This window comes from Emydura macquarii, unplaced genomic scaffold (genome assembly GCF_026122565.2).
Source record: "Emydura macquarii macquarii isolate MOO-44397 ecotype Brisbane River unplaced genomic scaffold, CSIRO-AGI_Emac_v2 contig_1876, whole genome shotgun sequence".
In the NCBI taxonomy this organism is placed as follows: domain Eukaryota; kingdom Metazoa; phylum Chordata; order Testudines; family Chelidae; genus Emydura; species Emydura macquarii.
In genome coordinates, this window is record NW_027132013.1 from 21,485,683 (window position 1) to 21,500,028 (window position 14,346).

Here is a 14,346-nt window from a genome sequence, read left to right on the forward strand (position 1 = left end):
AATCCATGGCAGAACTTCCAGTGAATTCAGTGGGGCCAGGATTTCACCTGTAACCTTTTCCCTGTGGTGAGTCTGGAGGTAGAAAAGATGGCATAGTGGATATAGCAGTGGACTGTGACTCAGGAGACTTGGGTTCATTTCACAGCTCAGCTACAAACTTCCTGGTTTTGTTTTGGGCAAAACACTTAATCTACTCTGTGCCTCAGTCCCCAATCTGTTTAAAAAATAAATTAAATATGGGGGTTGTATTTCCCTTCCTGACAGCAGCGTTGTGAAGATAAAATCCACTGATTGTGAAGTGCTCATGCGATGAGGGTCATATAGGAGCCTACATAGTAGCTGTGATGAAGCTGTTTTACTGACTGAAGGGATTCTCTCTCTTTCAGAAGAGGGGAGGAAAAATAACATGGGAATCACCAGCTGTTGCTTCACCTTCTCAGAATCCCTGTGTTGAGCTGACGTGTTGAATGATTGCACATGGCTCTTTCTTCAGGGCATGTCCATGCTAGTTCCATTCTCCTGGTCTCTGGAAAGTTCCTCAAAAGTGATAGGATATGCCCTTTCCCATCTTGTTGGTTCCTGTGTCTATGCCTCTTCTGCACTGGTGCTGACCAGCAGTTAATCAATAGTGGTTGGGAAATGGTTAGTGTCTGAACAGCATGACTGTGATATCTAAATTCACATTCATTTCTTTTTACCCTTCCAACTGTTCGGCTGTGTGTCAAATCAGGGAATTATATTATACTAATGGATTCTTTTATGTTCAATAGGTGTCCCTCCTGCTGCCTTCGTCTATACAGTCTGTGTCTTTCCAGCCAGAAACTGACAATCGCTCTAACTTTCCAAGTGACAGAGCTTTTCATATATTTAAGAAGCAAAGGTAAGTGTCCTCCAGTTTTGCAGTGTGGGGTATAATCTATCCATGGGCATGAACAGTTGAATGCCATAACATCTAGCTATACTGCACATATACAGCATGGTGGGGATAGACCTGGGGACCTTTTGCTCTAAAATCATAAGCCTTTACCATTTCAGGGACTAGGGATTTAACCTCTTTAAACAATGGAAGCCTAAATTCTACAGAAGTTGATATGCCAGTGCAGCACAAGACAGTGCTGGTTCAACTCTGCTTTTGGAGCTGCTTTTTTCTGTCTCTTTCCCACTTTGTGGTGGGAGAGTGGCTGAGCACCTTCTGTTGACTTGTTCTCTTTTTCCTGTTTAGGTGATTTCATGTGGTTCCTATTCTCTTCATTGAGAGATCCATCACACAGGTTCCTCTGCTTATCTGACCCCCTACTCTGTCTAATAATGGGATGAGTGTTTTGGTCGTCATGCCTGAGCTCAGGCAGAGGAAGCAGAGCATCTGTCAGTGATGGACTAAAGAATGAAACTAATAATCTCAGTGGTGATTGTCACTGCTGCAGAATGGTAGAATACATAGGACATTGGTTATGACTTTCATTCAGTTTTGGGTATATTGCAGTAGGAGATATCTTGTGAACGGATGGCTGGGCATCCACCAGCTGTTAGTTCGAATGCGGAAGGCCCAGGACTTGACATGTTTGTATCTTTTGTTCAATAGGGACATCTTTTATGAATTGCTGCGTGAATGGGAGGATAACCATGAAAAACCAGGCTGGGACTTTGAAAGAGTTCTGGGCAGCAGGATCAGGTAGGAGACTGATGCTGCAGCTCTGCTGTGCTAATGGGAAATACAGTAAAAACTTATTTTTGTCCTTGAAGCCAGCAGGTGCACACAGGTCACAGAGCTAATTATAAAGAAGATGTCACTTTATAGTATCATGTTTTGGAGCAGAATAGCATTATAAGGCTTTGGTTTTTAAAGAAGTCACATTGTGCTTCTGCTATAGCTGTATGCAAACTCTGTTTTGACTGGCTCTTCTTGGATTTAGCAGTTTTTGTTTCACAGGGTTATGATGACTCACCTCACAGCAGCCTATAATCACAGCCACTTTGCCAGGCTCTTTCAGAAACAGCTTATCCAGGTAAATAACTTATTGTGTTTTCTATAAACAGAGCAGTTTCGCTGAGCTATAGTGAAATGTAATCTAATATTTATATATTTGTACCCACATCTTTAGCTGTAAATGAATCCTTTCCTGAGAGAATGGAATTATTTGGGGGGCGGCAAGGGTGAGAGAATGGATATCTCAGAGGAATAATTAATAATGAGTCAGTGAGTCTTTCTCCTCTAGATTCAGTTCAAATCCAGCACAGGGTGGTAGAAAGCTACCATTATTTAATGATTGTTGAGTGGCCTATGTAAAGTAAGTTTGTTCTCAGTGCAGTTCCCAATGGACAAGTATCCATACCAAAATGGACAGACACCAGGGCATTAATGGATGACGGAGACTGGATTACTCAATCTGTTCTATTTTAAAGATGATCTGTCTAGGTCAGGTTTGTGGCACATTGCTAGGGTTGTGTAGGGAGCTGTGAATACAGAGTAATTCAGTCTCGATAGCTGTTTACCTGGCACTTTTTACCACCAATAAAAATTCACACATTTGGAAATTTAAAAAAATGTTTAGACATTGATGTATATCTGATTCAGGCTTGCCCAGTTATGTCTGTTTATGTTTCTCAGTGGAATTAATTGTTGCTGGATTGTGGTATGGATATAATGCCCCCTGAGTTTGGTTTATTTATTCCTGCAAGAAGACACAGTGCTGTTTTTGAAGCATTGTTGTTCTATTTAACTTCTTTGCCTGCTGTCATTCCAAGTAATGTGTGAGGTCACTAAGTGTGAGAAAGTAGAGAGAGAATTTTCTGCTTGGTTGCTTTGTGTTTAATCATTTCCATTGCTGACCCCATATAGTTGGTCAGTTTCCCTTGTTTGCGGGGGGTCTTCTTTCACAAAGCACAATAAAGAAATATTTTTTTTAAATCTAAACCTACAAAAATTGTCAGAGTCTTTGGCAGGTGTAGTACTTGCAATACATATTTTTGAAATCAATTTGATTTCAAGTTGATGTCCATTTAGGCTGGGATTTTCAAAGGAGATTAAGGGAATTAGGTGCCCGGTTTAAGAGTTGGACACCTAACTCCCTTAGTCACCTTTGAAAATCCCACCTTTCAAGTGTACTTCTAATCTGAAAAGAGACTGTTAACAATTCTGTTCAGAATCCCAATCTCTTAGCTATGATGCTTCTGCAAGGCTAACAAAAGTAAAGAGTAGTAAAACTGTATTTTCCTCACTAAAATCAGTACATGACAACTATGGAGACACAGGGGGCACATCTGCAGAAGAAGATGCCATTTTTACACAAAGTTCCAATGGCAAGGGCAGATTTCTCCCTCAGTTACATCTGTGCATTCCTGTTGAAGACAACAGGGTTTCACATGTGTAACTGAAAACTTAAGTTGAAAATGTTTTGTCTGCAGTGAGGCACAGGTGTAACTGACCTCCCAGATCCAGCAGGCCAAATTCTGATTTGTAATAAATATCTAAGCAGGAAGGGATCTAACTTGACTCTCAGAGCCCAGGGTGAATTTACAGGGTTGACAGTTGTAAAATGATTTTCCTTTGTAAACTGAGCATATTCAGTTGAGAATCATTGAGACCCAGTAAATGTTAATCCACTATTCCATATACTTCTCAGTGTGGTGCCAGGCTCTAAAGTTGCATCCTTGAGGTGCCTAGATACCTGATTAGTTTTGGGGACTTGAAGACCTCTTCATCAGAGTGGTGAGCAGTAGCTCTCCATGTGGATGAGCCTCTGCAAATACTACTAAAAATCTTTGAAGCATTGAGGAGCCCCACAGAATCTGGACCAGGGACATACTGTAGGTGACAATGGGAGGTAGTACAGTCTTAAATAGTCATGATCCCTGAGCGGTGGGCTAAACTGTGGAAGACTGAACTCTGAATGGTTCATGCAGGCTGTACAGTTCTCCATGGTATTGATATTCTCTCTATGTAATAAGAAGCCAGGCTGGTCCAGCAACCTACGGGCCTAGTATTAATGTGTGGGATCTGGGTTCCATTTCTGAGTCTAGTAGGCTGGAAAGGGCTGGGAGGGCAGCATGTGCGCCCTTCCGTATGTTCCTCCCTTTGAGTGGCTGAAGGATGCATCATTCACAGGTTCTGTAGGGAGCCACATTCAGTTCTTTGCATTGGATAGAAAGCTCCTACAGCAAAAGGCTTTTTATGGGGCACAGTGAGTGGTTGGGGCAAGATATCCCAGATAAAAAAAATCTTATACATTTCACATCTCTCTCCTTTTTCCCTCTCCTGAAGATGTGTAAAGGTCCTATTGGTGGAGGCACAAGTTGGGGAGACACCCCAGACCAGGATGTCCTTAATATGCTGGGTTCCGATAACCTGAGCCGGCTGAAGAGGCTACAGGAGAGATTTGTCGTTCCTCAGAGCATCAGAGGGCCCTGTCCACCCCCTGCCTTCCCTGGGTGCCAGCAGTTCTTCAGGGACTTCATTCTCAGTGCCGGAAGGTTAGCTGCATATCACTGCTTCTGCCTCGGTGAAGTTTGGCTGGTTGTTGGCTAATACCACTGCCTTGTGCTGCAGTCTGAGAGTCAACTCAAAGACTGGTCTTAGAACTCCAGCTGTGTGGGACAGTGGAGCCCAAGTGGGGACGCTTTCAAACTCTGAGGAAGAATGCCATTTGCACTGCCCATTAAGTACTCCTGGTTGGCATCGTTTCCAAGTTGCTCTTATATCCACTGGCACATGCAATCCATTTTCCCCTCCTAAGAGCTACATCAGGCTAGTTACTAGTTAGCTTACTACAAAATTAAACTGAATGTCTTGCCAGAGGGGGTCCTGGATTCCCAAGATTAGAATGGAAAAAGTGGTTAGTTAATGTCAAGGTTAATTAGTGCACTGACAGAGCTGTGTCCAGAGACCCGCATGGAGTCTGCCCATGCTCTGCTTGGCTGTTATACAGTGCTATTCTTGGCCACAAAATGCACTTGGAGCTCCTCCCTTAAATGAATTGATGTTTTGTATTGGACATCCCCAACTTCAGTGATTAAGGCTTGAATGCTAGTTGAGATTCCACTGCTGTTTTCACCTCCAGTCTGACTTTTCATCTTTTACTGAAGCTACCAGTTCAACCAGCATCTGATGGATAGCCTGTGTCTAAAGATACTCGAGCTGGATAGCCTTACTTTGGTAGAGCATGAACCTAGTGATGGGGAGACCGATATGGATGAACAGGTGAGTTGTGTGTTCCAGACATCTGCTAAGAACTTGTTCATTGGATCAGTCTTACAGCTCATCCATGATGAGGGCTTCCTACTTGCTACAGTGATTATAAATATAATAAGACTTGTTTAATATCCAGTTTCAGTTGTAATTCTTATCCTCCTTAAATGGTATTTTAGAATACTTTTTTGTTACGCCAGTGTGTCTGGGAGGTAAAAAACTTTCCACTGAGGTTTCAATAGCCAGTTTAACTTTGCCCTTGTGTCCTACTACCATCTACATGTGCTCAGTTATAGTTTCAGCTGTCTTGTAAACTATGGTGCCTTTTGGTGTTTAGCAACTCTTAAAATGTAGTTCTGCTCTGAAAAGTGACAAGTTTTGGGGTTTTTTTTTAAAGACATCTTAGCAGGTCTGTTCAGTGTATGTCGAGTCAGGTGGACTGACTGCATTATAAATAAAGTAAATTTTAACATTAAAAAAAAAAATCATGTTAACCCTGAGAGCCAGCCTACCTATGGGAGAGAGACCTGGATTTTCTTCTGGCTTAGGCATCATCAGCAAAATCGTTAACTAAATTCTCATTGTAGAGCTTACTGCAATCCCATTGTTCCCATATTTTGCCTAGTTACAGCTGTGCAACTCCACTAAAATCCTGAAGGTTGCACATGTGTAACAGAGGGCTGAATATGGCCAGCAGAATCTTTGATTATGTTGCACAAGCCAGAAAGAACTTAGTTTGACTGAGATCCCAGGTTGTGTTTGTGGTGCTGGCAGCCTCTAAGATGAGCAAACAGTCTGGAGTCACTGAGACAGAACACACGTAGGACCCCCCTCCTGGCTGCCATCTTCACCAAGTCACTTTTCAGAATGAAACTGCTCTCTGAATTCTCAGGGATATGCAGCTGCTGCTCGGCTGATGCTCATGCTTCATTGCCAGAGATGGCAGAGTGCAGGAATATCAAGTTGAGGATGGTAATATGGAAGTCTGACTGTCTGAGCAGCTGCTTATTTTCTTTTTTTATGACCAAGATCTTGGATTCATTTGTTGCTTATGGTAATAGTAGGACTATCCTCTGAGTAGCCATTGCAACAGTGGAGACAGGAGCTGTGTACAGCCATTTATGTATGTAATTTGAATGTGCCCATCGCCACAATATCTAGTTGCAGTTACACTGATTAAAATATACACCACTGGTCCCTCTGGAGGAGGAGCCAGCTCTCTACCTGCACTCAATTCTAAGCTGCTTTTGTAGGTCTAAATGGCATGCCCCAGGATCATGTTTCTGGGTTTGTATTGCAGCATGCTTAACAGGATGCCTGATGGAAGTGGTGAGATTTTGAAGGCTGGAAGAGGTGGGATCATCTTCACCTCTTGTGGCAGTGAGCTTGACAGTTTAGGGTCCTCTGCTGAAAACGCTCTTCAAGTTGAAACCTGGATTCTGTCAGTGGAAGCATTTCTGTGGAACCCAGCTGCCATGGAGAAAAGTGGAAAGACATGAGGTCACATAGCTCAGTCTTTGTCCATTCAGGGCTTTGAAGAGAAGGGCCAGGTCCTTTAAACATCCTTCTTAGAACTCTTGCCAGTGTACTTGGTTGCCGAACTCCACTTTTGAAGGAGACTTGAATATTGCAGTGTGCCATTTGCCGTGTTGTGGGGGAAGAACTTATTGGAGAGTGGGAGGAGGATGAAGATGTGAGGCATTTCCCAGGCAGGAAGTGAAGAGCTCTGGCAGGTTGCTGCTTCCCAGTTTGGTGTTATTTCTGACCAGTTTTCCTTTTCTCCATTTCAGGATGAAAAAAAGCGTTTCACTGTGGCCCTGATGACTCTCCGACTCCTGGCAAAGTTTCTGGGATTTCTTGTTTTCCTGCCATACCGAACAGTTGAACCACCAAGCAGAGACTTGCAGGAGTCTGCAGTGGCATTAAGGAACCAAGTAAGTTACCTGCTAGAAAACTAGCCTGTACCCTCTCTGGGCTTTTGCTGGGCAAGTAAGTTTCCTTTGCCCCAGGTGAAAGTATTTTTCTGCTGCCTCTGGCAGCATCATTTCATGAAGTAGAACAGTCTCCAGGCTGACATTCCACAGAGTTGTGCCTGGTTTCCTACGTGTGTCGTGTCGGGTGAAGAGGAGTGTATGAAATAGAGAAGAGGGAGGTGTTAATAAGTGGTGCGGTGCTGAACTTGTTGATGCTGTTGAATCATGGCCATCGTATCAGAGTCCTGAATTGGCTGGTAAGACTTCCGTTGCATTGTGTAAGATTCTACTGCCAGAAACACTTTCAGGAGTGTCTCAGCTCTCCACTCAATTCACCCCACTAATATGTCAGACTAAATGCAGATTACCTTTTACTGACTGCAAGAATTGAACCCAAGAATTGTCAGGCTTCTAGCCAGAAGCCCATCTTCTCAGTAGGATCTCTACTAGCTATTAATAGCAGGATATTTAATGTATATAGGTCTCCAGCCACTGTAGGTTAGAGATATATAAACACTAGCCATTTCTTTACCAATTAATTGTATAGAGTTAAATCATGAAAAGAAAAGCCATAAGATAGATGTGGATTTTCTTTTTAAAGTGTGAAAAGTTGGCTTCAAACTATTTTTAAGTTGACTTAATGTGTGTTGTCCATCAAGACTCTACCTGTACTGGATGTATTGAAGCTCCTGAGACGATCTATCTTGGACCGGCGTACTATCCTTACCGTTCCTTGGGTTGTAGAGTTCCTGTCCCTTGTGGATCATTTTGCTCCATTTCTTGACTACTATGGGAGGGTATTTTCCCTCCTGCTGCAGCTGTACAGGTGAGAGACTGGGCAAGGATGCTTGAGTCTGCTTGAGAACATTTCTTTGAAGTGATAATCACATCCCACTCTTCTTCCAAGATGGTGGCTGTGTGGCTGCATGCTGGCCTTCATGTGGGACAGTTATAAAAATCACTTAATTCTTCTGTCCCTGTTACGACTGTAAATCACTTTTATTTCTTTTGATTTTATGCTATGTTACTCCATCCCAAGCTCTTGGAACCTTTAACACTTGATTTAAAATACAAAGTGTGACCAAATATATAAAACTCCCCATGTGTCTTCAAACACACTGTGCACCTGCATCTGCAAAATATAAACTTAAGTCCCTTCACAAAGATCCCCAGTACCCAAATATTCTCAATTCTTCTCCCCTCCATAAAAACCAGGACAAAGAGATGGGAGTTGTAGCATGTCTTAAGAAGGTCACCAAACTTTGGCTGCTACAGACCAAATGTACAATGCACATTATACAACCCCACCCCCAAACACACACACAGTAAGATATCTTCCCTGCTCAAAACATCCCGAGATCGAAGGTAGAGAAGGCAGGGAACACATCAGGGAAATGAAGAGCATGGAGACAAGTTACAATATAGCGCGAGTATTTTTTTTTTATTAATGCAGCTGAAGTTTAATGGTCTCTTCCACTTCCCTCTCTCCATGGCAGGTGCATGCTCCTTTCTGAAGATAAGGAGATGAGTTTCCTGAACAAACTACTGATACTTGCAGTGCTGGGCTGGCTTTTTCAGGTACGATAGCTGGAAATGTAAATGGCTGGAGGAAAAGTGTTATAGAAATGAATAGAAAATAATTGAAAATGAGTTTAAAAAAAACATAAAATCCTTTCTGTAGAGAGTGGGATTTATTAACATTCCTATATAATTTAATAGAGATTTACATCTCTGCTGTAGAATTCTGTAGGTCAGGGGTTTCATATGTACGGCCCCGCATGCCGGGAACCTTTTTGATCCGGCCCGCGTCCGGCCAGTTTTTTTGAGACGTGCTGCCGCCCAAAGTGAGGGCATTGGCACTTAAAGAGATTTCTCTGCCTACAGCATTGCTGGTTTAAGAGTCCGTGAAATGTCTTAAAGAGTTGATGCCGGATGCAAAGAAATCCCTTAAAGCGGCAATGCACTCAGTCCGGCAACGGTCCCCTGCGAAATCCCGCCGCCGAAAAGGGGAAGATGGCCCGAATTTTTCGGCAGAGAGTATTGCATGGCCCCTGTGAACTGCAGTTTATGAGAATTTGGCCCCTCACCATCAGTGAGTTTGACACCCCTGCTGTAGGTGGTTTCAAAGTTCCTGTAGAGAAGATCTCATTGTCTAGTCAGTTCCATAGTTTATTTCTATAGGGTCCCATCTTCATCAAACCATATAGCACTTTTCCTCAAGAGCAAAGGGCTTTGCCAGTTACGAGTGCACGCGTTAGTTCCCACTAAAATTGGAAATTGTCCCCCACTGCAGAGGCAGTGTGCTGAACTCTGTGGCAGTGCTTTGCATTAATCAACCGAAAACTTGTCCGGCTGATTAAGAAATGTCATTGATGAGACTCCAAAGGGAGTCCCATTCTGTCCTCAGCTGGGAGAATGGTGCCTGGGTTAAAGGGAGTCAGAGATCCCTGGGGTTTGGTGAGAGATATGAAAGATTCCCTGGTGGGAGGTTGGGATATGTGAAATGGTGGGTAACAAACTCTTTATTCATGCAGAGAAGCTACCTGTGGCATGGTGGGTCTGGCAAAGTGTGGAGGATACTCAGTGGCAGAATATATATTTTTAAACACTGAAAGACTCACACTTCCAGCTACAGGGTGGGAATTTCACTCTTTCAACTGCCAGTGAATGGCAGCTAGTGAGGGTTTGTATTCCAGGTCCCCTCGGTCCCAGAGGAGTTGTTCTTTACCAGTGAAGTCAGAGAGGAGGGGTTGATGAGGGACACTATGACATCTGCTCAGGCTTTGGTAAGTTTGAACGTGATAGCAGCTGCTTTAATGTTTGCTGCGGATTGACTGAGGCATGGGTGGCCTGCAGGCCAAGTGCCGCCTGTGGAGTTCAACATTGTGTTTAGTGGCTTATCTTCAGTGCAGATGTGTTGAACAAAAATGTTACAGGCCCCAGCATGCAATGCTTTAGCTTGTCTGACTGGTCAGATTGTATTGCATGCTGGGACCTGTAGTGTCCATGGGCTGGACCTCACGCTAAAAACAGGCAGCTGCAATCTGCTTGTTTTATGCAAATTACCCCTCAGGGCTTTTGGTAAACTGCCAATGTCACTCTAAACTAGAGAGAGCCTGGACAATGTGAACTCAGATTATGCTTTGCAGAGGAGATGAGAGGCATTGCGAGAGCACACAAGCACGTTTGTTTACAGATTCTATGCTGTTCTTGATAGAGTATCCACAGTTGCAGAATGAGTGTGAGAGTTCCAGCTTGTTCCAGCTGCTAGGAGTAATGACAGAACAGAAACAGAAAATAGGTGACTCAAACCTTTTTTATAATAAGCCTGCTGTATTGGGATCCTCTACAGTAGAGCTGGCATGGCAAAGGGTAATTAGCACCTGAACAAAAAACAGTTTAGAGGGTAAAAAATTCAAGTCGACAAATAGGCAGTTTTCAGATCTCATATTCCTTGCTATCTGTGGGTGTGGGAGCTTCCACCCTGTCTCACCACTATATGGGAGTATCTTGTTACAGTGCAGTACATACCAGTCACACCGCTGATGGCAGAGGGGAGATGCAGAACCCTATTGCAGCTATTCCTAAATATGTTCAATATACAGTGCCTGCAACGATGGGATGCTAGGTTCTCCCTTGATCCCCGCCCTTCTTGGGTGTGCCATATGGTAATATGGCAGGGGTGGAGGGGTCCTGTAACTCCATAGGCCAGTTTCTCAACTCAAGTGGATTCTGTATATCTGCATGGAAGCAGTGGTGGAGCTTTTATTCTTAGTAGCTGTGTGTTCATTACTTTCCTTCTAGTTTTAGCTCCTACCCCAGTCTGTGGCAGTCAGGGCAGCAGGCCTCCCCTGGGGTCCCTAATCCCTTCCTAGAGCCATCCATTCTCAGCAGGGCTTTGGCAGTGATCAGGACTAAAGCTCAAGCAATGGCAGATCTCTCTGAGATGCAGCACAGTTCACTGCACATTTGAGGGCAGGAATGCGCTCTCTGTGTTCAAAGTTCATGTCTCCCTTCAAATACACTTGATCTGGATTGTGATTAGTTCCATTTTTTTGGTAAGGTGCCCTGAGACATCTGTGTGATATGTGAGGGATTTCTAATCCTCTAAAATCCTTCTGTAGCTATTTTGTCTTTCAACTTCCTTTTCTTCTTTTACCAGGATTCTGTGCCTTTGGTGGATCAGCAGTTACTTTATACTTGCTGTCCCTACCTTGGTGAGTATTTTATTGGTGTTAGTTCTTTGGACCGGGGAGTCAAATCGTCTTTCTTACTCCTCCCTACAACCTTAAATCTCAGCCACATAACACTGACCTTCATGGAGAGACCAAGTCATGGGAATTCCAACAGCAGTTGATAGAAATACCTATCAGGGAGAGCAAGACTGTCGATTGACTGTTCTGGCTGTGCAGTGTTAGTGATTCAGAGGAGAGGGGGAGCCTGTCTCTTCGTGTAACGGAGGACTTGAATGGGGGAATGCCACACTGCCCCATACTGCATGTAAATGGGAAAAGATTGGATTGTGATGTTACCCTGGACTGCAAGGTGACATTTACTGAAGGCAGAGGTCAAGGTACAAAGGGATCCCTCCCATCATATACGGTACTGTCAAGCTTGTGTTGTCAGGATTGACTGAGGAACACTCTCATTAGCATTGATTCCTTGAGAGACTGCCTCCTGGTGGCTGTGCGCTAATACTATGGAGGCACCCGCCTGACGATTGTGGAGAGCCAGTGCTTGCTTTGAAGATGAAAGGGGGAAGCTTTACCTCTTGGGGCTACACTGATGTGTATGTGGCTGCAAGGAGGGCTGTACATCAGAGCAGTGATTCGTACATGAGGAATGCTCATCACAAGTTGAAGGGTTGAAATCCCCTCACGGAGCTCACTGCCAGCATTCTCTCGGTAACCCCATTGGAATGCTGAGAATTCCTGCTTCTCCCACAACCCTTGTGGCCCTTTCTATCCTGCAGGCTGAGGAGGACTGGGTGGGATTGTCGTCAAAGCCTGTCAAAATCACTACTCCCTAATCCTTGTGAGGGGTCACTCCTCAGTGTTGGAAAGCCGTGTCCTGCCTTGTTGTCACCTGCTGTGAGTGCAGCTTCTGGGGTGCCTTGCCACCCTGCAAGGGTAGGGGCTTGTGTCCTGCTTTCCTCACCACCCTGTGTATGTGGGATATTGGGATTGTGCTTGCCCCTTCCCTGATCCCAACCTTACTCTTCTCTGCTTTCACAAAAGCTGAGGTTTTGCAGAACCTGGGTCAGTGAATTTCTCTCTGCATATCTGGCTCTGTTACCCACCGTCATGACTGTGCATGTGAGGATTACTCTTCACACCTGTTTCTCTTCATAGGTGAGCTGCGGAAGCTGCTGGCTTCCTTTGTGGCTGGCAGTGGAGCAAAGAATGGTGGCTTTATAAGGAAAATAACCCCAACTGCTGCAGAGTCCTTGGCACCTAAACCTTCCATTACCCAGCAGAAACTGCAGGTAGAGGAACCTGAGAGGAGCCTTGTGTACTGGCTCTTGCACAAGTTAGGGATCCATTCTGTTTCTACGTAATAAGACCGCTCTGAGCATGGTGAAGTGGCTTTTCACAACAGATACACGAAGGAGGGAGTGTTCACAAGATAGCAGGATGCACTGTGGTAGCCTGAAACTATGGGAGGGGGGACAATACAGGCATAGGCAGCAAAAAATCTCTTGTTGAACAGGAGAGGAAAGATGACTGACTGTACTCTCTGCTTGTTAAATCTTCCAGTACTGATACTGTGTGGGCTCTAAGTTCCAGAGAACCTGAATACATAAGCCTTTCCTGTCAAACACAGAGCTGATTCTTATGTACCTCGTCTTTCTTCCTGTCTCTCCTCTTTGGCATGTAACCTTCACTTTCTTTTTACTCTGCTCTAACTCCTCTGTAACCATGGTAGGACGGATGAGAGTTCTGTGTGTAGTGCAGTGTTGCCCATCCTATAATTAAAGGGCATAAAGCAACACTCCATAGGGATGGCTGTTTGTCATACAGTGCTCCCATTTGCAGCCTGCTGTGAGAAGGTGCTGGTCTCAGAATGGACAGAGCTAGCCGTGTCTTTTTTTTTTTTTCTTTTCTCTCCTCTTTTCCCCCTTCATCAGTCAATTGTTTTGTGATTTCTCACAAGTCAAAAGTAATGAGCTTTGGGCTCAAAGGTGAAAGGAAAATTGAAATAAACATTTTACAGGATGTGCCAGGGTTGTGATCCCAAAATGCTCTTGTATAGACAAGTTTTGTGCCTTTGGCTCTGTTGTTTGCAGTACACAGTAATATGCCCTGGACCTATTGATTCTTGTGGTGCAGAAGAGAGGAATGTGTGGTGTGCCCTAGTCTGTCTGTAGCTCTTGTTCTTCCTCTTGAGCAGGTGGAGCTGGAGCAGGCCTTCTTCCACAATCAGCCTCCATCCTTGCGGAGAACAGTGGAGTTTGTGGCAGAGAGAGTGGGATCCAACTGCGTTAAGCACATCAAGTAAGTGCTGGGTGGGGCACCTCTGGAAATCCCTGCTTCCCTGTTGGTTTTTAATCCTCTGAAGCCAAATGTTTGTGTGTCCAGTTGCAGGGGGGTTGCTGCATTGGCTTCTGCTGATGGTCAGCAGTCTGAAGCTGATTGGAGTAAAAGGTGGCGCTCATATTGGGCTAGTGTAGTGGGGACCACTTTATGCTTCCTCCATTTAATCAGGTGAAAATGACTCCCTCTATTTAAGATGGAAGGGGATTTGTATAACAGAAGGGCCCATCCACTAGACATCTGTGCAGCTGCTGTCAGACCACTTGCCTTGTCCCCCAGTGTCAGCCCTCTGCATATGACCGAATCCTCCCACTCCCCACATTGGATGCCTCCTACAGGTATTGTGAAACATGAGTGACTTAGGGCCTGGGAGTCACCCACTCACCTGCTCTGCCACGTTGGACACAAGTCACTTCATTTCTCTTTGCCTCAATACCCTATCTGTGAAAATGAGGATGATGATGACAGTGGTAATACTTCCCGCCCTGATTGAGTGTCGGGGGGCCTAACTTGGAGTAAAGCTCTACGAGAAACCCTCAGCTGGACAGCACGCTAAATGGGCAGTGTTACTTTTAAATCACAGCTCAGTATTTCAGCTGGTGTAAAGACTTGTTGCCACCTCCCTTTGTGGGGAAGGGAGGTGGGGGGGAATCTC

General features: G+C 44.5%; 1 protein-coding gene across 4 annotated transcripts in view; it reads left to right on the forward strand.

Annotated features, from left to right (window-relative positions):
• Positions 1-14,346, forward strand: part of CDAN1 (codanin 1) — a 40,663-nt gene that overhangs the window by 12,899 nt on the left and 13,418 nt on the right. For 3 of the 4 annotated variants that reach the window (XM_067557901.1, XM_067557904.1, XM_067557903.1), the window contains 12 exons: positions 771-880; positions 1,583-1,672; positions 1,931-2,006; positions 4,262-4,470; positions 5,083-5,197; positions 6,976-7,119; positions 7,818-7,984; positions 8,655-8,736; positions 9,855-9,944; positions 11,321-11,375; positions 12,510-12,643; positions 13,546-13,652. In XM_067557901.1, coding sequence (XP_067414002.1) covers positions 771-880; positions 1,583-1,672; positions 1,931-2,006; positions 4,262-4,470; positions 5,083-5,197; positions 6,976-7,119; positions 7,818-7,984; positions 8,655-8,736; positions 9,855-9,944; positions 11,321-11,375; positions 12,510-12,643; positions 13,546-13,652 — 1,379 coding nt within the window. The remainder of the gene's footprint in view (positions 1-770; positions 881-1,582; positions 1,673-1,930; positions 2,007-4,261; positions 4,471-5,082; positions 5,198-6,975; positions 7,120-7,817; positions 7,985-8,654; positions 8,737-9,854; positions 9,945-11,320; positions 11,376-12,509; positions 12,644-13,545; positions 13,653-14,346) is intronic. The other variant, XM_067557902.1, reaches the window with a different exon arrangement.